We start from the raw sequence: 23,512 nt of genomic DNA on the forward strand, positions 1-23,512 counted from the left end.
TTCGAAAAAATGACTTTACTTATCGATCAACTTCTACTTACCTGGACAACAATTGCCACGAGGAAATAGGGCCATTCAAACACCTGCTAGTTCCTGAGAGGCTCACCTGTGCTTACTCGTCTGGAACGGTACATGTCAGATGTGGCTGGGGTGTGTGGAGGCCACACTCCACAAAACCTAAATGCACAGATGTTTGTTTTTCATGTGTGGTGGTCACATCAACGTGGGGCAGATGTGGAGGAACACAAGTTCTGTCGCTGTGATTTTTTTTTTTTTTGCGGTACATGGGCCTCTCACTGTTGTGGCCTCTCCCGTTGCGGAGCACAGGCTCCGGACGCACAGGCTCAGTGGCCATGGCTCACGGGCCTAGCCGCTCCGCGGCACGTGGGATCCTCCCGGACCGGGGCACGAACCCGCATCCCCTGCATCGGCAGGCAGACTCTCAACCACTGCGCCACCAGGGAAGCCCTGTGGTTTTTAACGTGAGAGACTCCTCCAGACGGTAGGACATGAGCTGCCCTCATCGGCTCATATCTCCCAGGCATCCTGCTCCAGCACATTACTCTGGACCGGGTCCGTCTTCAGCAGGGCCCTTGCAGCCTCCCCGCAGTCCCCGGTCACCCTCTCCTCCTCCTGCCTCACGCCCACCTTCCAAATACCAAGCATTCCCAGAGACCCATGCCTGGCCGGCAGCACGTCCCACCCCCCAGGCTCTATCAGGGTCAACCGTGGACGCAGAACCACCACCTGCAAACCCACCCCTGGGCACCGTGGGCCAGGGGCCTCCCCAGCCGATCTCTTGTGCTATGAGGCAGAGTTGGACCACAGGGCCCAGCACCAGGTTCCGTCCTGAGTGACTGAGCAAGGCCCCCATCTGCGCCCCACTTCTCCCAGCCTCCGCTGGGCACACAGACGGTGCTCGCTCCAAGGTGCGGTGAGGACGGAGCTGGAAGTGGCGCAGCATCCACCGGGCTTTAGATGCTGACAGCAGACCCACCCGCCTCCAAACCTCGTGCCAGCGTGAGCCCCTCATCGGCCCCTCAAACAGCTGTGCCCTCTCTGCAGCACCTGTGCCACTACCAGGGCACACGCTCAGCCTGACCAATTCAGTGCCGCTCAGTGGACAGAGGCCGCAGCAGCTACACTCAGGGCAGAAAGAGGCTGCGCTGAGCGGAGATGAGGTGATGGCCCTGGTGCCACCTGAAGGCAGAAACGGGTCCACAGCTCCTGCTTCCCGCTTTGCATTCCCACCAGGCATGGTGGACATGAGCCTGTCGCCGACTCCGAGCCAGGCCAGGTCACTGAGGACCCCTCCCGAGCCCCCTGGAGACTCACATCGGGGACATAAGGAAGTCCTGCCATCGGCCTGTCCTGAGGCCACGGGGAAGGACCCACCCACGTGTGCTGGAAAAGCTCTGGGGTGCCCTGTACCTCCGCAAGGCGCTCCCTGCCTCCTTCCCACCGTCATCCTCAACACCTCCATACTCCTGAGAATGCAGAGCTTCTCACCTCTGCCCGTGCGCAGGTGAACCCCCAGGGAGGGGCCCAGACCAAACACAGCGGCTTCCCTGACCCCACCCAACTCCTGTCCCAGAGCGGATCCTTGCTCCAAAATGCTCAATAAGTGGGTGGAGAAATTCTACACCGGTGACGCCTGACACGTAACATCTCAGAAGTTCTGCAGAGAATATGCAGCGGCACAATTTATGGAAGTTGCCACCCTCATAATTAAATGGCTTTCTTGTAAATGGCCTTAAAGAAGTAATGACCAAGGACAAACATATACTTAGCATTCATTTCATTCTTTCCAAACAATGTGATATAATCAACAAAACCACCAACCAGCAACTGCAAATCACGATTTTTGTAGGTCATGACTTTTAAAAAACCCGGCACTACAGCAACAACCCTTCTAAAGCTGATTTTGTTCTGGTGCAACAGGACTGTGCCGAACCCCTGGTCTCGCTGCAAACCTGTGATGCCGGAGGGGGCACAGGTGCTCCAGCGCTGGGAGCAGAGTATCAAGTGCACTTAATACAAGGTTAGCAAGAAAAGCTGTAACCTAGAACTTTATAAAGGCATAAACCAATGTGTTTTAATTAAGATTAACTGATACTGTCTACATTTTTTCCAAATTCCTTATATATCCCTAGATTTCGAGGTCTTTGAACTTACACATGGAGAACCACCAAAAGTAACTTCACATGTGAACCAATCACACACAAAAAAGGGGGCGGAGGTGGACAATGTGTCTGAAAGTATCTCACTCTCTATAATATATACACTGGTTACAAAATTCTTCAGACAAAATTCTTTTTTCAATGTAGAATATATTCTAAGTCCTTGGAAACTGTGAAAATCACCCCTGACCATTTCCAGATCTGGGCCAGTTCTCAGACTCAGACCCACCAGCTGAAGGAGAGGCCCCACCCACGAGGATGGACCTGTGACGGCAGGGGAGATGCACCGAAGATGCAGGATCTAAGGCCGGGAGGGGACACTGATCATGTGAGGCGGCTGGACACAGGGCCCAGGTGACACCAGACCCATCACGCCCACTGGAGTAAGGGTCCACAAGTCAGGTAATAAACTGGGCTCATGGGCACACAGGTCCCACCAGTGACCACTTCCAGGTTCCTGAATGTGTAACCAGAAAGCACAGGCTTATCACCCAGCTGAGCCTCACACGGGTTCCCTGGGGTGTGATTAGGGGCTAGTGTAAGAGAAGGGGCAGGTGGAGGCCATCCCAGCCTCGAGTGTAAATCGAACACAACATCACATCCTGGGGGAAAAGCAGACACTGGGCTACCTTGGAGGCTTGAAGGAAGGGGGTGCTGGTCCCCACACACCCCTGCAGAAGCAGACGTCCCGCGCACATGCTGCATCGGCGAGTCAGCACTGGGACCCTTTCTGCTGTCTTCACATTGCTCAGTGGTCTGCACGCTGGACATTTTTGTCGTGCTGGCCACCGTGTTGAGGACATCCTGTGGCACCTGATGAGCAAGACTTTTGGGTCCAGAGGTCTGGGCACCGCAACACTACCTCTGAGGTGAGGGACCATGAAGAGAGAGGCACAGGACTTGGCCGGTCTCCTTGGGCCACTTGGGGTCCTGTTCACCCTTGACCATAGTTAAGAGTGGAGTCCGAAGAAGCACGGGCCTGCCATCTGGCCCTGAGGCTGCAGAGTCCTGGAGGAAGCTGGTGGCAGTCGACGATGTGGACACCTGCAGCCCCAGCGGGGCCGTCACAGCACAGACCCCAGGACCCTGTGACATGGAGCTGTGGGCCATTCAAGGTGGCGTGGCCAGGGCACCACGTGGCCACTCTGCCCACCAGGAGCTGGGTACTGTCAGACCACCAAGGCATGAGCTTGAGTGGCCTCACGGCCATGAAGACCACTCCACGGGTCACCCACCCATGGCTCTGACCTCTCCTTCAGCTGCACCCAGGGCCTGACGGGGCTGGTCCCCAGGACCCAGTGATAGAGCAGGTTCACAGGCAGGCTGGCATGGTGCACTGGCACAACGCCAAAAGGGACTGATACTGCAGCCCAGCCCCATTCAGGGCAAGGACACACACAAGCCCCCAGGCCCTGGTGAGTGAGCAGGGGAGTCTGCTGCGAGGAGCAGACCTGTGAGACGCTGTGGGTGGACCTGGGGGCACTGGGGGTGGGCGCTGGGGTAGGCAGTGCTGGCTTGTTGGGCCAGAGAAGAGGCTGTGGGCCCCTCCCCGAAGGCTGGTCTAGTTACTACCACTCCTGACCTTCTGGTCCCTAGGGGACCGGCCCAAGGATTCCAGCAGTCCTGGTGAGTGAGGTGACACCAGCCCCCCGCCATCAGACCCAGGGCGTGCACTGGCCCCCATGATGCTACCTCGGCGAAGGGCCACTTCTCAATAAAGAGGCGGCTGGGCACTTCTGAACCTCCCTCACATCCAGCCTCTGGAAGCTCCAGCCTGAGCAGCAGTGGAGCGGCCTCTCAAGAAGTAGCCGAAGGCCATTTTTATCTTCTTCCAGGCGTGTTTCAAGGACATGTTAACATTAACAACGGTTAAATTTAAGCAATATAAGGGCAATTACAATTCTGAGCATAAGAATCCTCAGCATCAAACTTAAGGTTGTAAAACATCACCTATTCCATGAAAAGATGACAACAGGTTTGTTTACATGACAGCCAAGTCCCCAGTCACCGTCAGGTGTGCAGGGGCTGGGCAGCTGGAGACAGAGCATGAGGGGCTACATTTCCTAGAAGGAGAAAATTAGCGGGCTAAATTCACAGCTCCAAAATAAGGGGCTACTGGAAGAGAAAGAATTCATCTTGGGTGAACAAACGTCCTTCAAACTCCTAGAGAAATTGTATCTGAAGGAAGTGTATATTTGAGCCTTTGTCTTAACTCAGTACACGTTTCACAGGGTCCACTCTCTGAGCCCTGAGCCCTGTGCCATGAACAGGCTTTTTCCTTCGTGAAGGCCCAGTGGCCAGGCAGTCAGACCCCGAACACAGTGCCCAGGAGCCCACAAGAAATGCAGAGTCTCAGGTCCCACCAACACCTGGGATCAGATCCCAGGGGCTCATGTGCACTGGAGATGCTTTAGTGTGTGGACATGGCTGGACACGGCACTGCAGCAGAAGAGAGCAAACCCGGAGGCTGTTCCCAGGCAATCAGACACCATGTATCTTAAGACAGTTCCAGACCTTTCTCCTTCCCACTTTCAAAACCAGTGATCACCACAGTAATTCAAAGATGTTTTTACTAAAATTTCAGCATAGAGATCTGAGCAGTGGGCTCTGTGGTCAGACACCAGCTCTGGGGTTCAACTGCCTGGGCCACCCCCGACCCTGAGTCACACGGGAGCGAGGAATCCACGGGCCCGAGATGCTCCCCCAGGTCCAAGTGGCTGGGAGACGCTCCCTGAAATGGGGCTCCTGTGGGGGGAAGTGAGCTCTCACCCAGCGAATGCCAAGGAGGACGGGTGCTGGAGAGCCTGGCTCATGGGGGCCAAAGGGGAAGCCATTCGAAAGATGAGAACGTAGTCTGAGGTTATGTAGCTAATGGAATTTTTTTTTTTTAACTGATATATCCTACAGCTCTCAACCTGTGTTTTCATGTCCAAGGTACACAGCTTCTCAAATGCTGATAAAACCAAACTAAACTAAACCAAACCAAAAAAATACTTTGGACCCATTTGAAAGTAACCAGTGCTACCCAAAACAAGAAGCACATTTTCCTTCAAAGGAAAACACCCTTGAGTGCGCAGACACACCAGGCACACATCATCCTCCAAGGGGGCAGTCTGATTACAAACTGACTCTTCCTATCCTAAGGAAGAATCTTAATCTAAAAAGCTGTAATGGCAGTTCTACCAAAAGGCATAACAATGCAGCAGAAACATGCAGAAACATCCGTACTCACACTTGTTGGGTGTCGCACAGCAGCTGCGTGTTGCAGCCTCACCCTCTGAGGCATCATCACGTCGTCCTGCAGGAGAGAACACATTTTAAACTCCCTGGAAGCAACTCTGACAAACAAGCAAGAAGACAGACAGCCCGACAGCAAAGTAGGCAAGAGACCAGAACAGGCAGTTCAGATGCTTCCCAGCAGTCCATGACCCTGTCAGTCGGCCAGGAAACGTGAGTACCCAGGCTGCAGTGTAGGACACGCGGGAAATTGGACAATTCCGGCCAGAACTCACACGGCTGGCAGGGATGAGGACCTGGGGAAGAGAGTGGGGCACATCCAGAAAGGTGGAGACTCAGATCCCTAAGACCTAATAACTTCACCACATGGGCAGAAAAAGTCTTACACGTATGTACCAGAAGAGATGTACAGAACATTCACCACAGCGTCATTCAAATCGGGGAACAGCCCGATGTTCACAGATACCAGCACAGATGAATAAATTGTGCGCATTTCTACAGTCAAATACCATTCAAGTGTGAAATTAAACAACAGCTACGCACAACATAAATGAGTTGCACAGACATAATGCTCAGTGAAAGAGGCAAGACAGAAGAATATACACAGTATTATTCCGTTTATTTAAAACTCAAAATCAAGCAAAACTAACCTGATTGTTTACGAAATATACACTTAATACGAACTATCATAAAGAAAAGCAAGAAAATTATAATCCCAAAGTCAGAACAGTGATGACTTTGTGGGGAGGGAGTCAGGGTGTACCTCTAAGGTATTAGCAATGCAGTACTTCCTGACTGAGTCGTAGTTACACATGTATTTACCTCCTAATTAATCTTTAAAGTGTACATGTATGTTCTGTGTATTTTTCTATAGGTACGTTCCATCTCACAACTTAAAAAAGTGCTTTAAATTGACAAAAAATCAAAAAGATTTCAGTGTTTTATTTGTACAAATATGCCCACTATGTCATTGGGAGGATATTTATCTTTAAACTGAGCAATAAGATAAACTAAAAGAGCTGTATTTGTATCTCTTATTTCTGCAAAATGGCTTCATGAGCATTGTGCTCATCAAACGAGCTGTGGATGAAGTAAGCTGAGAGGAAGCCTGGGGCTAATGTGAGGAGGTGGGGAGGGAGGTGCTGAAAGAGGAGGGGGGGAGGAGGGGGGGGGAGGAGGGGGAGGAGGAGGAGGGGATGGGGAGGAGGGGGGAGGAGGAGGAGGGGATGGGGAGGAGGGGAGGGGAGGGGAGGAGGGAGAAGGGAGGAGGGGTAGGGGGAGAAGGAGGGGGCAAGGGGGGGAGAAGGAGGGGCATAGGCAGGGCAGGGGCCCCTCCAGGCACAGCAGCACCCCCAGCAGGCAGGAAGCAGGTGTGAAGGTGGGAACAGAAATGCAGGGAGGAAGCTGTCAGAACAGGAGCAGAGAAGCCGGCTATTCCGGGCCTGAATCCTTCCCTGGCTCCCATCAGGAACATGCTTGCAGGCATGTGCCTGGTCAGCCACAGCTGGGAATCTTAAAAAGGAAAACAAGGAAAATTGAAGCAGAAAAGGGTGGGTGATGTGAGGAGGATAAAAAGAAGTTATGCTAGAGTTTAGCCTATTTCTCTCCCACAAAGGGTATAGCAAGGCAGCAGGGCAGAGACAAAAGCAGGAAAATTTCCCTGAAAGGGAAGGTCTATTGATCAAACTCTTGAAAAACGGCCCTGTGTCTGGTGGCCTCACGCAGAATCTTACAAAGTTCTGAGGTTTCCTAAACCAGTCCCGACTCCTGGTTACGTGTGGGAAGGTGCACAAGTCTGCACAGGACCAGGCCAGTATTTCAAAGAGAAAGTGGGGAGAGTAGAGGAAGCCACAGTCGGGGTCAGGGTTAGGGTTAGTCTCTGCTCACAGCGTGACCTCCTCCAGGACGCTGTGCAGTGGCACCACCACACATGCAAGCCCCACTTCCTCCAAACCCAGGCAAGCACCCCAGGAACCACACCACAAGCCTTCTGGCCTCTAATTCCCACACTTAGTGGCACCAAGATGTCCACTGGGATGGGGCGTCTTGTGTGGACCAGCTCAGCTCCTGTATTTGGCTGGACTTAAAAAATATTTGTAGAACAAATGAAGCGTCTTCTCAGGACTGAATTGTATTTTCAATCCACCTCACCACTTACAAAACACAACACTCTTTTTTTGATATTTATCCCAATCTTCTATAGTTGGGAGACAGAGCAGCTAATATTATCCCCATTTTGTAGCCAAGGAAACCAAGGTTTGGAATCGCTACGGAACTCATCCAAAATCTCATAGCAATTACATGTCAGGGTTAAAATTTGAACACAGGATCAACGGAGGGTCCAGTATTACAGTTCAAGGATCTACGTACGCAAAAAGCAAAACTGTCCAGAAAGTCTTAGCTCTCAAGAACATTCTAATATAGTCTTCCATCACCTCGTTTACCGGAATCACGTCTGCTGCTGGGTGTCTGAATAAAGTGAACATCTGCAAGTATGAGGAGAATACAGAAGACATTTAACACACCCCTGACCATCAGCTGAGAAGGTCAAGGACGAACACACTGCAAAGTGATAGCGTAACAGAGTAACAGACTGTCTCAGCTGCACAGTGACTCTGCAGATTATAGATAAGCTCCTTGTTCTCCCAAGACCATTTTGAAAGAGGAAAAAGTTGCTGAAAGATGGAAGCATGAAAAGATCTTTATTATACATGAAAAGTGATGTGATATTTTAATAACAAGCCCAGATGTGTTTCTGCTCGTGGGCTGTGATCCCACCACCTTTCACCGGAGGCCATGCGTATCAGCGCCCGTCCCAGGGAGGGGCCTGCCCTGGTCAAGGTCACTGTGCTCACAGCTGGTACCCCATACCAGGAGCTGGTTTTAATAAAAGTCAGCTGGTATCTGAAATGCAAATAGGAGGGGGGCCTAAAGGATGGATACAAAGGGTCATCAAGCATGAACTGCAAAAGCCCAGAGTCTGCATGTCCTGATCCCAAGGTGTATCTGCAGATGGACTATCCTTACTACAGGAGGGAGGGTTCAAAACCTCCATATTTATGGAGTATGCCTAAAGTATGCAGGATTCCACCATGATAACCAGGTAAGAAGTGTTCTTGGCAGCCAAGGGAAAAGCATTTTAATGTATTATAAAAAATAACACTAATTCAAGATGAAACACTGTTTCCTTTCTGACCATAAAAACATTGGGTAGAGAAAAACTAATCTAGGCAAAGAATTTCAGAGTTAAAAGAAACCTGCATCTTTGAGTTCTGCAGCTTCTGAGTGGAGGGTGGTCCTGAGGGAGCGAGTCTGTGGACTCCCAGGGATGACCAACGCCCAGGATGGGTGAGGGGCAGGACAGACCACTTGCAAATGAAGGAAATAATAGTCTACAGCCAAGAAGATCTTCTGTGGAAGAAAGCAAAGTTGATTTTTTTGTTTTTGTTAAGTCTTCTTATGCTTGACATTTAGACAAATAGTATTTGAAGACAAAGATAGAAATTCCCTGGTCAAACCTCAGCCGCAGGACCCACACTCCAAACAGAGGATCCTGAAGCACAGGGAAGAGAACGGAGCAAACCCAACCCACACACTGAGAGCCTATTTCCAAAGCACGGTGTCAAGGGACTCACATACGTGACCTGCCTACGTTTTCCCAAACTCTGAGATACGTAGGGGAAGTAAGTCAGCTCGAGAGAAGTTGTCCGCCCGTGATTTTGCTACTTGGCTTGTACGGGGCAGGGCAGGACCCACAGGCAGGTCAAAATGCCTCCAAATCCACTTGCAGAAATGACAGGCTAATGGCACACAAATAATCCTTCTCTGTTCAACTAAGAAAGCTGTAAAAGATATTGAAAGAGTCTTAAACATAGAGTTAACAAGATTGTGGGGAACTACTGGGCCCAAGTCTCTGAGAAGCATTAGCCGAGAGAGGAAACAAGCCACTTGTACCCTCAAGTCCTCACTGATCTACAAGAAACAGCTGAAATTCCGACCGATGGTTCTGGTAACCCTGCGAGGCTGCAGGGAATGGAAATCAGAGCCAAGTGTCTGCTCAAGACTCGGCGGGGTGGGGGTGGGACTGCTATTCAACGACAGCACTTCCTAGCTCAGGCCATGGCAGGTTACCTCCTCAAGGTAAGAGGTGTGTGAGACACGTAGCCTAACAGGGCCTGGGAGCCTCAAAACTGGATAACAAGGGTCCCAGGATGGTGGTTCTCCCAGGCACCTGGAAGAAGCAAAGGAAAACCTCCGAGGGAAAGAACTTCCATTCAAGGCCTCAAATTAACTCCACAGAGAAGTATTCAAATACAACGACCAGTACACAAAGATAACTGGGCACATAAGTAAAAACACATGAAAGAACAGATAATAAAAGACTTCCCAGAGCAACCATTAAGAAAATAATTCAAAAAGAGTTAAAAATCAATAATTTATTATAAACAGTACACTAGAAAATATCTATTTAATTTTTTAAAAAGGGAAGCAGTAAACAAAGAACAGAGGAACAAAAATAATATGTCATAAAAAATAAATAGCAAAATGGCAGGCATAAATCCAATCGTAAAAAACTTAAATATGTGAATAAATTGAAAGTTCTAATCAAAGATAAAAGTTGTCAAACTGCAATTTTAAAAAAACACACAAAAACAAAACAAGTTCTACTTATACGCTATTTATAAGAGGCAAAATTCAGGTTCAAAGACACAAATACACTGAAAAGTGAAAGGATGTAAAAAGATACACCAAGCAAACTATAACCATAAGGGAGATGAAGTAGTTACACTAATACGGGGCAAAACAGACTTTTATTTTATTTTTTAACATCTTTATTAGAGTATAATTGCTTTACAATGTTGTGTTAGTTTCTGCTATATAACAAAGTGAATCAGCTATATGTATACATATCCCCATATCCCCTCCCTTTCGCGCCTCCCTCCCACCCTCTCTCTCTATCCCACCCTTCTAGGTGGTCACAAAGCACCGAGCTGATCTCCCTGTGCTATGTGGCTGCTTCCCACTAGCTATCTATTTTCCATTTGGTAGTGTATATATGTCAATGCCACTCTCTCACTTCACCCCAACTTACCCTTCCCCCCTCCCCATGTCCTCAAGTCCATTCCCTACATCTGCGTCTTTATTCCTGTCCCTAGGTTCATCAGAACCTTTTTTTTTTTTAGGTTCCATACATATGTGTTAGCATACGGTATTTGTTTTTCTCTTTCTGACTTACTTCACTCTGTATGACAGACTCTAAGTCCATCCACCTCACTACAAATAACTCAATTTCACAAAACAGACTTTAAAACAAAGAACTTTAATAGAAACAAAGAGGGGCATTAAACATCGACAGAATGGTCAATCCATCAGAAAGATATAACGATTATAAATATTCATGTACCTAACAGCAGTGAAAAAACGGAAACAAAAATGAACAGAATTGAAGAGAGAAATAGACAATTCAACAATCAGAGTTGGAGACTTCAATACCCCACCATCAAGAATGGACAGAATAACTTGACAAAATACTGCACCATCAACCAACAATACCAACCTGCTGACTTCTCTCTGTGGACACCCACCCAACAACATCAACCTGCTGACATCTAACTATGGAACGCCCACCCAATAACAACCGACTACATACTGGACCACAAAACAGGGATCAGAAAATGTTAAAGATCTAAAAGCATATAAAGTGTGTTCTCTCACCACAACAAAATTGTTAGAATTCAAAAATAGCAGGATTAGGGGAAATCTACTACCAATATGTGGCTATAAACAACGTACTTCTATATGGCCAATGGGTTAAAGAAGAAATCACAAGGAAAATTAGAAAAGACTATGAGGTGAATGAAAATGAAAACATGACATGACGCAAAATAGCTATAGCAATTCTTGGAGAAAATGTTACAGCTGTTAATGCCTATATTAACAAAGAAAGATCTTAGGAGCCAACCACCAAACAAGAAGCAAACTCAACCAAAAGTAAGCAAAGGAAAATAAAGATTAGAGCAGAAATCAACGAAGTAGAAAAAAAGAAAATCAATTAAAATAATGGCTGTTTTTTTTTTTAAAAACACCAAGAAATTTAACAAATCTTTAGCTAGACTGGAGATGAATAAACTTTTTCTATAAAGGGCCAGATAGTAAATATTTTAACTTTTGCTGCCACATACGGTTTCTGTCAATATTCTTTGTATTTTTTGGTTTTGTTTTGTTTTTACAACACTTTAAAAATAAAAAGACCATTTTTAGCTTAGAGGCTATACAAAAACAGTGGCTGCCAGTGGGTTTGGCCTGTGAGCTGTCATCTGTGGACTCCTGAGCTAGACAGACCTAGAAAAAGAGAAGACACAAATAACTAATTCAGGAGTGAAAAAGGAGACAGCAGTTCTTACCTCATAAAAGTTAAAAGGACTATAAGTAACTGCATGCCAACAATTTAGATGAAATGAACGAATTCCTAGAAAGACATGAATTACTAAAATTGACTGAAAAAATATAAAATCTAAATAGATCTATAAAAAGCCAAAAAAAAAAAAAAAAAGAACTAGTAATTTAAAATCTCGAAACAAAAAAGTCCAAGCTCAGATGGTGAATTCTACCAAACATTCAAAGAATAAAGAACATCCCACCTTTACAAAGTCTCCCAGAAAAAGGAAGAGGCAGCCAACTCATTCTCTGAGGCTCATATTACCCGATACCAAAGCCAGAAAATGACATCACAAGGAAAGAAAACTAAAGAACAATATCCCACATGGATATAGATGAAAAAGTCTTTGACAAAATAAGCAAACCAAATCCAGCAATGTATAAGAAGGATTATATACTATAACCAGGTGGGATCTATCCCAGAAATACAAGGTTGCTTTACCATCTGAAAGCCAATTAATGTCATAGATCATACCGAAAGAAAGAAGAACAATCACTACATGATGATCTCAGTAAGCACAGAAAAAGCATTTCACAAAATCTAATGGTCATTCACGATAAAAATTCTCAACAAAGTAGGAACGGAAAGGAACTTCCCCAACCCAATAAAAAGCATCTACAAAACCCCTACAGCTACATCTTAATGGTGGGTGATGGAATGCTTTCCCTGAGGTTGGAAACAGGGATGATATCTGCTCTTGTGACTTCTGTAGAGCACTGCAGTTCTGGTCAGTGCAATCAGGCAAGAAAGGGAAATAAAAGGCATCTAGATCAGAAAGGAAGAAACTGCCTCAGTTTGCAGACAACATGATCTTGTATTTAGAAAACCCTAAGGAATCCACCAAAAAACTACCGGAATTAGTTTCAGCAAGGTCACATAATATAAGATCAAGATACAAAAATCAATGGTATTTCTATATACTGGCATTGAAGAATCTGAAATAAAATTCAGAAAATTTTACATTCACAATAGCATCAAAAGAACGAAATATTGAGGTATAAATTTAACAAAGGAAGTACAAGACTTGTATGGTGAAAATTACAAAACATTGCTGAAAGAAGTTAAAGACCTAAATGAACAGGTAGATATCCCATGTTGATGGACTGGAAGACTCAATTCTTCAGCAAAGCAATTTTCCCCAAATTTCTGTGGAGTGGCTGGGCCCGTGAGCCATGGCCGCTGAGCCTGCGCGTCTGGAGCCTGTGCTCCGCAACAGAAGAGGCCACAACGGTGAGAGGCCCGCGTACCGCAAACAAACAAACAACAAAAAAAGATAAATATAGAGATCAGTAGAACATAACTGACAATAGAGGAATAACCTTTGCAATTATGGTTGATTCAAGGCAGTTCAATGGGAAAAGGATAGTCTTTTCAACAAACTGCTAGGACAAGTGGATCACCACAGGGAAAAGGTAAATGCAGACCCTCATCACACACAAAAATTAACTCAAAATAGATCACAGACCTAAATATAAGAGCTAAAATTTAAAAATCTTAGGTAAAAAAACTTGGAGCAAATATTGGTTACTTTGAATTAAGCAAAGAATTCTTAGATATGAAAACAAAGGCACAAATGATGAAAAGAAAAATTTGACAAATTGGGCTTCTTCAAAAGTTAAAAATTTTGTGTTTTAATTTAGGTATAAATTTATCAAGAAAGTAAAAAGGCCACCACAAACTGGGAGAAAATATTTACAAGTTCTATATCTAGCAGTAACCAGTGCCACCCTGAAGACACAACATCCTTCCCGACACTGAAGATCTTTCATTCTATTGCAGAGGTGAGTGTTACTGGCATTCAATCGAAGGAGAGATCCTAAATGGAAGTCCTGTGAGTGACAACTGCAGAGGGATGGAGCTCACAGCGGGGGGAGAGCCGTTAAAATGGAGGAGAACAGAAATGACACTTTTCTGAAGCATTTCCACCCAATCCCAGTACCCTTTCTCTGTCTCAGGGCATCCTATATTTCTTCAGCTTTTGGAGAGAACTTATTAAGGCTATATACGAAAAAAATCTACAGTAAACAACATATTGTACTTAATTAACAGTGAAAGGTTTCAGCGCTCTCTTTGCGACTGCGAAGGAAACAAGAATGCCCATTATCATGATTTCTATTTAAGAAGTCACTGGAGACTTGAGTCCAAAAAAAAAAAAGAATAAAAGATACAAAGCTTACTAGAAAGAGAAAAAATGATTGCTTACATAAAGAACCCAAAATAATCAACAGAGAAATATTAGAATTAAAAATGAATTTAATAAGGTTTCTGGGGGCTTCCCTGGTGGCACAGTGGTTAAGAATCTGCCTGCCAATGCAGGGGACACGGGTTCGAGCCCTGTTCTGGGAAGATCCCACATGCTGCTGAGCAACTAAGCCCGTGCGCCACAGCTACTGAGCCTGCGCTCTAGAGCCCGTGAGCCACAACTACTGAAGCCCGCGCACCTAGAGCCCGTGCTCTGCAACAAGAGAAGCCACCACAGTGAGAAGCCCGTGCACCACAACGAAGAGGAGCTCCCGCTTGCCGCAACTAGAGAAAGCCCGTGCGCAGCAACAAAGACCCAACGCACCAAAAAAAAAAAGATTAATAAAGAGAATAGATGGTATTTATAAAAAATAATAATAAGCTTTCTGGATACAAGATCAATAAATAATTTCTTTATATGTACAAAATTTTTAAAAATGATGCCTCTTACAATAGTATCAAAAAAGATCAAATAACTCTTTGGTGAGAATGTAAAATGGTATAGTCACTCTGGACAACATTTTGGCAGTTCCTCAAAATGTTAAAATCAGAGTTACCATGTGATCCAGCAATTCCACTCCTAGGTGGAACTGAAAACATCTATCCACACAAAAACTTGTACAGGAATGTTTATAGCAGCATTATTTATAATAGTCAAAAAGTGGAAATAACCCAAATGTTCATCAACTAGTAAATACACCAAAAAAAGTATATTCATAAGATAGACTATTATGCAACAGTAAAGAGAAATGAAGTCCTGACACATGCTATAACATGATGAACTTTGAAAACATCATGCCAAGTAAAAGAAGCCAGTCACAGAGATCACACGGTGTAGACTCCGTTTATATGAAAAGTCCAGAACAGGCAAATCCATAGAGACAGAAAAGAGCTTAGTGGCTGCCCATGGCTAGGAGCTGGGGGAATGAGGGGGTGATTACTAATAGGTATGGGGTTTAATTTTGTGGTGATGGAAAAGGTCTAAAATTAGACCGTGGTGATGGTTGCACAACATTATGAATATACTGAAAACCACTGGATTGTACACTTTAAATGGGTGGATTTTTATGTGAATTACAGCTCAGTAGAGCTGATAAAAATGTTTTTTAAAAAATCAAATACCAAGGTATTAATTTAACAAAGGACTTGTAAGCCCTGTGCTATGAAAACTACTCATGCCTATTGAGGTAAATTAAAGAAGACCTAAATAAATCAACAAACATATTTCATTGTTAGGAAGACTCAATATTGTAAAGAAGTTAGTTCTCACCTAATTGATCTATAGATTCAATATAATTCCAGTCAAAATCCTCAGAGGGGATTTTGTGAAAATTAACAAAATTACTCTGACATTTATATAAAAATGCAAAAAGATTTTTAAAAAACAGCCCAAAATATTAGGTAGATGAACAAGAAAACATATAACATCAAATTACAGTATGTTCTCTAAAGCTACACTGTGGTATCGGCAGACAAGAGGACAGATCAATAACCCAACTGGACAGAACATACAGGCCAGAAGCAGGCCATACGCACATTCACGCTGGGCTAAAGACAGCATGCAGAGGGCTTCCCTGGTGGCGCAGTGGTTGAGAATCCGCCTGCCGATACAGGGGACATGGGTTCGTGTCCTGGTGTGGGAAGATCCCACATGCTGCGGAGCGGCTGGGCCTGTAAGCCATGGCCGCTGAGGCTGAGCACCCGGAGCCTGTGCTCTGCAACGGGAGAGGCCACAACAGTGAGAGGCCCGTGTACCGCAAAAAAAAAAAAAAAAGACAGCATGCAGATCTGTGAGGAAGGATACAAATCAGCCAGGATGCCTGTACACTGGAGGGAGCACAAACTGACCAGCCACTGTGGGAACCCGGCAGCATCCACTGAACACGGGTACACAGAGACATCCCAGTTCCACCCCTACATGTGCATTTGTGTGTGTGCACCAAGATATATGCACAAGGATTTCTTGGCAGCATTGCTCAAACACCCAAATGTCCAAACGGCAGAATGGATAAACTGGGCATATTCATATCGTGGAATATTAAACAGCAATGAAAAGGAGCGACTTCTGCTCAACACAATTTAATTTACTGTAAATTTTACAGTAAACTTAATGTACTGTAAATGATGAAACAAATAAAAATCTGAACATGACAAGGACTGTCACCAGAACCACTTCTATTCAGTGTTGCATGGGGGGTGGGGGGGTGGGGCAGTTGTCCCAGCCAGGATAATGGGCCAAGAATAAGGGATAAAGGCACACAGACCAGAGAGAAAGAGGCAGTCCTTACTCACAGGTGCCGTGGTCACTTCATAGTGAGTTCTGACCCCAAAAAACAAAAACAAGACAAAACAAAACTAGAACTAATAAGGTAATTTAGTATATTTATAGCAATACAACTATAAAACTGGGAGACGACTTGTTAATACCATTTTCAATAACACCAAAACTCATAAAATACTTGGGAAGTATTTTGTTAAATTTATGTAAGACCTGTATACTAAAAACTACAAAACATTTCCAAGAGAAATTTAAGAAGGCCCAAATAAACTGAGAGATACATCATGTTTATGTATTAGAAGATTCAATATTAAGATTCCCAAACAGAACTATAAATTCAATTCAATTCCAATAAAAATCCAAGCAGGCTTGACAAGCTGATTCTAAACTTTTGCAGAAATCCAAAAGACCTAAACAGATGTGAAAACAATTTTGAAAAGGAAGAACAAAGTTGGAGGACTTATAATACCTGATTTTTTCAATAAAACGACATTGTAGCTTTATCACTACAGCTGCTACAGTAATCAAGACAGTATGGATTTGGTATAAAGATAGATAAAAAGAACAATGGAACAGAACAGAGTCCAGAAATGAAATGGATCTATATTTCTTTCAGTCATTGATTTTCAACAAAAGTGCCAAGGTAATTCAATAGGGAAAGGATAGTAACAACCAGTTATCACAGGGGAAAAAATGATCCTCAATCCCTACTTTACATCATACCCTCAAATTAACTTAAAAATAGATAACAGATCTAAATGTGTAAGATAAAACTATAAAACTTCTAGGAGAAAACAGATAAGAAAGTCTTGGGGTAGAAAACAATTTCGTAGGTTCTTAGATGGGACACAGAAAGCCTAATTCTTAAAAGGAAAAACTGGAAAATGGACTTTATAACAATTAACAACTTCTGTTCATCAAAAGGTAGTTTTAGGAAATTAAGAAGATAAACAGGCAAACTAAACTGGGAGAAAGAACTTACATACAGAATTTAGTTTTTATATCTAAAAACTCAATACTAAGACAAAGAACTTAATAAAAACAATAGTCAAAAGATTTGAACGGACACTTCACACAGGAAGATATATGCATGATCACTGAGCACCTGAATAAATGTTCGACATATTTAGTCATCAGGGAAATGCAAGCTAAAACAATGAAATAGAACTACATGCACACTACAAAGGCTCAAATTTAAAAGACGATTCCAAGTGTTGTAACAATACAAAACTACTGGAACTCTCGCAAATTGCTGGGGGGGAGTGTAAAATGGCTCAGTCTCTTTGCAAGACAGTTTTGAAGTTTCTCACAAAGTTAAATGTACATGTATTATAGCACCCAGCAGTTCTATCTCTAGGTATTTACCCATGAGAAACGAACACAAATGTCCGTGTTAAGACTTGTACACAAATTTTCACAGCCATCTTTACTCATAATAGCCAAATCCTGGAAAGCAATCCAAATGTCCATCAATGGATGGCTATATAAATAAACAATTCTGGTTTATCCATGCATTTGAATACACTACTTAGCAATAGAAAAACTGAATTATTGGTATAAGCAACAACACGGATAAATCTCAAAAACATATGATGAGCAAAAGAAGCCAACCACAAGAATATATACTGTATGATTCCATTTATATGAGGTTCTAGAACAGGGGGAAAATCTAATCTGTCGAAAGAACAGATAATTAGATTACTAACCTAAAGAAATTACATGTGTAGTTGCTTCAGGGAGTGGGGGAATGATTGTAAAGAGGCATGTGGAAACTGTTTGGGGCAATGGAAACGTTCTAAACTTGACTGAGATGGTTTTTATACATTTCTCAAACTCACTGAATGTACACTTAAATGAGTGTACTTTATTAGATGTAAGTAATATCCCAGTCAAGTGGATTTTTAAAGTATAATGTCTCTAATAAAGTAAACTCAGTATTTAGAAAAAACTTAATCTGACTTTACTCCATGATGCTTTTTGAAAATATTATAATTCTGGGTTTACTGGACAAGCTCCATAGCAGAAATACCAGAAATGCTCACTATTATACATTACGCAACATCACCATCCTCATCCTCAGAACGTACTATTTTCACCCTTCTAAGTTCCCTTCCAGTCCCTATCTATACACATATATAATTTTTCTACAGATATAATTATAGCATAAGAAGAATACAAAAATAACTTAGAATCAAACGTGCAATTTTACCATATATGCACAAATTCAAGTCGTGCATTTTCCTCTGCTGACGGCACTTCCAACAGAACCCAGAACCCAAGTGCTGCCGACGCCCCACCACTGCTTCTTGCTCTGCCCCAGCTCCACCCCTTTCTTCCTGGAGCCCCGCCCCTGCCACTTGCTCTGTCCTGGGGGAGTGGAGGAAGGAATTACCTTCAGTTAGGAGAGAAGACAAGAATTCCCTCCCACCAGCAAGAGATTGGCAGGAAGGGGGGCGGAGGGAGTCTCGGTGGGAGGACACGCCCGGCACTGGCCCTGGTCCTGGTTCTGGTCCTGAGCCGGACTGGGGTCCACCCGGAACACATGCATGCAGAGTGAACCGCGCCCTCTCCGGGGTGGAATCCACACCATCTTTCCTTACAATTCTGCCTCCTCTTCTCTGCAAGCCCACCCTGGCTGTGGGCTCTGCAGGGCAGGCAGCTCCGACGTAGTGCCCACCGGGGCCCAGGACACCCTGTGCAGGAGACAGAGACCTCTGCTCTCACAGCCCCCGCAGTTTGGTAAGACAGAGAGGGACAGCAAAACGAGCAGTAAGAGTCAGATTCTGCAATGGACAAGATGACCGCTCGGACCTCAGGAACACCATGGATGGAGTACCTGGGACAACACGGTCCAGCACTGACCTACCTGAGAACCAGAACGTGGGAAAATGCAAGCTCTTAGGTGGAGGCCACCCAAGGCCCACAGAGCCCACGCTGGCCGCCAAAGAACCACTTTGGAGCTCATTAAAGCTGAGTCTGTCGGGGAGCCCGGGAGTGTGAGTGCCTGCAGCAGCGGGCCCCCAATCTCCGTCTCCAGCAAGCTCTCTCCCTGGCCAGCAGTTTCGGAACCAGTGCTGGGAAGGAGCAGCTGAGCAAACACCCGGGTCATCCCCCTTTCCTAAGCCTTAAAATGAAAGCACTCTGTACAAATAAAAAATATCTCAAAAGCTCACTACTGTCTGAGGCATCATTTTTTTTTAAAAAATCAAGTTTAGTGGCACTTAGCAAGAGCAGAGCTTTCCAGGCACAACAGGTTATGGTGCTGACAAAAACAAGAGTGTGTGGCGTGCCGAGGGACTGGCCTCGAGGGAGTGTGAGTAGCTACGGTGCCGAGACGTCTCAGGTCTGTCTTCAACTATTTTCTGTCTTTCCTCTGTTCAAGGAAAATCTTTCTGAACATGAGTGTTAAGAATAAGGACCATTTCTTCTTTCAAAGAACCGGAGTAGGGCTTCCCTGGTGGCGCAGTGGTTGAGAGTCCGCCTGCCGATGCAGGGGACACGGGTTCGTGCCCCGGTCCGGGAAGATCCCACATGCCACGGAGCAGCTGGGCCCGTGAGCCATGGCCGCTGAGCCTGCGCGTCCAGAGCCTGTGCTCCGCAACGGGAGAGGCCACACAGTGAGAGGCCCGCATACCGCAAAAAAAAAAAAAAAAAGAACAGGAGTAGAAGAGTCTACACACATGGATATTTACCGATTGGCAGCTGCCATCAAGTAAGGGGTCGCCCATTCCTCCACCTCATTAAATTAAGGTCATCACCTGTTTCTTGAGCCTCCTTGGGAAGAGCCACCACTAAAATCACATGGCCCTGTTCCTGAGCCAGCTGATACCCTCCAGGCCTTGGGTCTGAAACACAAGCCCATAATTTTTTTCTCGGGAAAGAAAAGGTGGGGGAGAGCAGAAAGGAAAGTGAGTGGTGTGTTCGGAGAAGGAGAGGCAGGCAGGGCTGGCCATCCTGACTGCTGCTCCCAGCGTGGCCCCTGCAGGCAACAAACCTCCGGGCTTTCAGGACCGGAAGTCTGCAACACAGCGTCTTAGTGAATCCAGCTAAGAGCACCCTGCCACCTACCAACCCCCCATACCACACAGCGGCATCAACACACTCAAATTAGTCGATAAAGTCTGTAAAAGAATTTCTACAGAAAACTTTGAATTTCCTGTCAATTATTTATTTTAAGGGAGGGGGAGTGTTTGTTTACCATGTTACACTGTTGAAGACAGAAGGAAAAGTATAACTTTAAAACGTGGCAAAATTGCCTTTGATTTTAAAACAACTGAAGTTCAGCTCAATTCACATATTCACATGAAAACGCACAACCTCCTGCCCACCAGCAGCTATAAGACAGGGGTGAGGACTCAGGGACAACGAGGCTGGCAGGGAGAAGGGACCTGGAGGGTCCCCAGTGCCCCATGCTCTGGTTCCTCCTGGCCTGGTTGCACCTCTCCTGGGGCTTCCAAGCAACTTGTCTCCTGCTTTGGGGGGCAACAGTACTTATCCGCGGAGCTGAAATTTCTAGGTGACACGCCTGGAAAAGCAGCAGCCTCCACCTGTTCCAGACCTGAACGCACAACATCTCTCAACTGTTTTCTAAAGTTGTAGCAGATTATCTCTAGCTGATCCCAATATTCTTTTCTGAATGATCCCATGCTAAAATTGACAAGTCAAACATAAACATCAGGTGGCCACAGGGAACGATATTCAATACGCTGTGATAAACCATACTGGAAAAGAATATGGAAAAGAATATAAATATGTATAACTGACTCACTTTGCTGTTCAGCAGAAATTAACACAACATTGTAAGTCAACTATACTTTAGAAAAGTTTTAAAAAATTAGGTGGCATGCGATGCAGAGACAGGAGAAACAAACTTCCTCACTTGGCTGGCAACATCTGCATTTAATAAGTTACTGGCCAGTACACCATTCCAAATATAGTGAAAATAACACTATTCAGTAGCCTCGTGGTAACCACCATGCCCTGTGGTCAAATGCTTTGCTCTCAAAAACCCTCAAAGTAAAGTGCGTGGTCTCATGTTCCACTCCCAGGAGGGACGTGGCAGGAGGCACTCAATCCTCTTCCTGCTGTCTCAACATTCCACCCCCTCCCCACACGCGCAGGGAAGAATTGGAGGGGAAATAGAAATACAAACCGCTAATATCTACATCAGTCAATGCTTCAGTTTGGAAAAAATGTTTAATGGCAAAAGAGGCCGAAATCACTTTTTCAGTCACCTGCAAATCAGTTACTTAAAAGATCCCCCCTTCCCCCTCCCCGGCCCACCACCCAGATTCTGTGCCAGTTCCTTCTCTGATCTCACAGAGAAAAAAAGCCAGACTGCGGTGGGCACGGCATGGGGAGGACTCAGGCCTGACCCAGGCAGGACCCTGCTCTGTCCCACGCTTCCTTTTAGACCCGAAGGTGAACGGGGTCAGGGCAGGGTGTACAAGAGCCAGGAACACGAAGGTCCAGGACAGTCCCTCCTGAGAGCGAGACCTCCCCCCGCGTGTCCAGGTGGCCGAGCAGTTCTCCCAGTTGTCAGGAAGGAGACTCCCCTGGGGCCTGGGCAGGCAGCCTCCTCCATTCCCCCAGCACCGCGTCCTCCACTAGCCCCGACAGCTGGAAGCTGGGAAACTCAAGAGAAAAGCCCAGTGGATTCAACAGATCCCTGCTAGCATGTAGCGCCGCATCTTAGAGAGATCACCCTTCACGTGGATCTTCCTGCAGCCAGCTTAGGAACTGCCGCCGTGCCAGGCTATCTTCCAGGAGGGCACCCCCGTTTCTAACTTAAACACAGACGCCATTGGAGGTGCTGTGCTGCTTCTCTGCACTGTAGCAGAAGACTGTTCCAGGACCCAAGACGGACGGCAGGCGTGGGTGGGTGGGACGGCGGGCTCACAGCCTCCATGGCCTCAGTGGAGCACACTTCACGGGACGACAAAACCTACTGGGTATAAATGCCTGCTTGGAGGGAAAAGTGGGGACAGTCCAGGAAGCTGACCCCACCATGAAACGAAGATGACTTTGGCAAATCTAAGTGTGTTGATAACACTCCTGGAACACGGAAGACCCGGGCTGAGCCTCATGGAAGCCTCCTGTCCTGGATGTGGTGAGGGAGGCCCCTGCTGCCCTCTGACAGTCAGCATGGCCTAAGCCACCTTCTGCAGCCAGGCAAGCAGATGCTGTGCTGCTGAGAGAGGGAGTGGGGAGGTGACCACAGTGCTGCAAACACGGGGCCGAGACCTCGTGCTTGATATCCTCCAACAATGAACACATCGGCCAGCCCAGAGGGCAGCAAAAGGCCACAACTGCACAGGAGCTTGAGGGGAGAGCAGCCAGCAGCCCCAAGACCGAATGCATGCTCCAGGAGCCTACAGGTCCGCAGACACCCTGGGGAGGGCTGGGGTGCCCAGGCGCACAAGGAAGGTCAGCAGATCTGCCGGGAGGACTGGGGAAAGGGGTAGCCAGGTGATTAATTTCTCTTCACCCCTGAGGCTGGGAAAGAATTGGGTTTTGAACAGGTCAGAAACCCAGGACACCTGGAAGCAGGTCTCTCCCAGACCCAGCAGAGGCCACCCACCCGTGGATAAAAGGGCTCAGTCCCAGGAGTGGAGACCCCACACCTCCTGGCACGCCTGCTGCCACAGCCCCTGGATGGTGTGGCCTGGCCTCCAAGGATGCAGAGTCATAAACAAACAAAATCAACCATTAATGCGCTTACGAGGACCCAGGACACAGAGCGAAGTGGCAGCTCTCTAGAGCTGCCGGAGGAGAGGACAGAAAAGAGGAGCTCTCAAAGGTGTCCTAGAACACGGAGGAATGGAAAGCATAACATCTAACTTCTAACAGCAATGGCGAAGATGAAAGAGGTGGTCACAGCCCACAGCTGAGTAAATGAACTGGAAGGTCGAACTATAATATTCAAAGTTACAGAGAAACAGAAATCAAAAGGGAAGTGAGCAAACTGTAAGACCCAACATTCAAACACGAGAAGCCAAAAGAAGAAAACAAGCTAAGAGAAGGAAATTACGAGCCAATATAGAAAAATTCATCTCATCTGAAAAAACTTTGAGTCTGTACTTTGGAAGAGCTCGCCACGTTCCAGAAATGATTCCTGACACACACAGAAAAATTCCC

The 23,512-nt window shown here is 45.9% G+C and overlaps 1 protein-coding gene across 17 annotated transcripts in view; it reads right to left on the minus strand.

Annotated features, from left to right (window-relative positions):
* Positions 1 to 23,512, minus strand: part of B3GNTL1 (UDP-GlcNAc:betaGal beta-1,3-N-acetylglucosaminyltransferase like 1) — a 139,292-nt gene that overhangs the window by 88,821 nt on the left and 26,959 nt on the right. For 12 of the 17 annotated variants that reach the window (XR_007473399.1, XR_007473405.1, XR_007473406.1 and 9 more), the window contains exons 5-6: positions 8,679 to 8,828; positions 5,413 to 5,478 (exon numbers count right to left, since the gene is read on the minus strand). Coding sequence is in view for 4 of the 17 variants with exons in the window: in XM_049701849.1 (XP_049557806.1) it covers positions 5,413 to 5,478; positions 8,679 to 8,828 (216 nt within the window). In the remaining 13 variants the exon portion in view is untranslated. Of the gene's footprint in view, positions 1 to 5,412; positions 5,479 to 8,674; positions 8,829 to 23,512 lie in introns of all 17 variants that reach the window. The other 5 variants (XR_007473407.1, XR_007473404.1, XR_007473403.1 and 2 more) reach the window with 2 other exon arrangements.

The sequence above is a fragment of the Orcinus orca genome, chromosome 19 (assembly GCF_937001465.1).
Source record: "Orcinus orca chromosome 19, mOrcOrc1.1, whole genome shotgun sequence".
In the NCBI taxonomy this organism is placed as follows: domain Eukaryota; kingdom Metazoa; phylum Chordata; class Mammalia; order Artiodactyla; family Delphinidae; genus Orcinus; species Orcinus orca.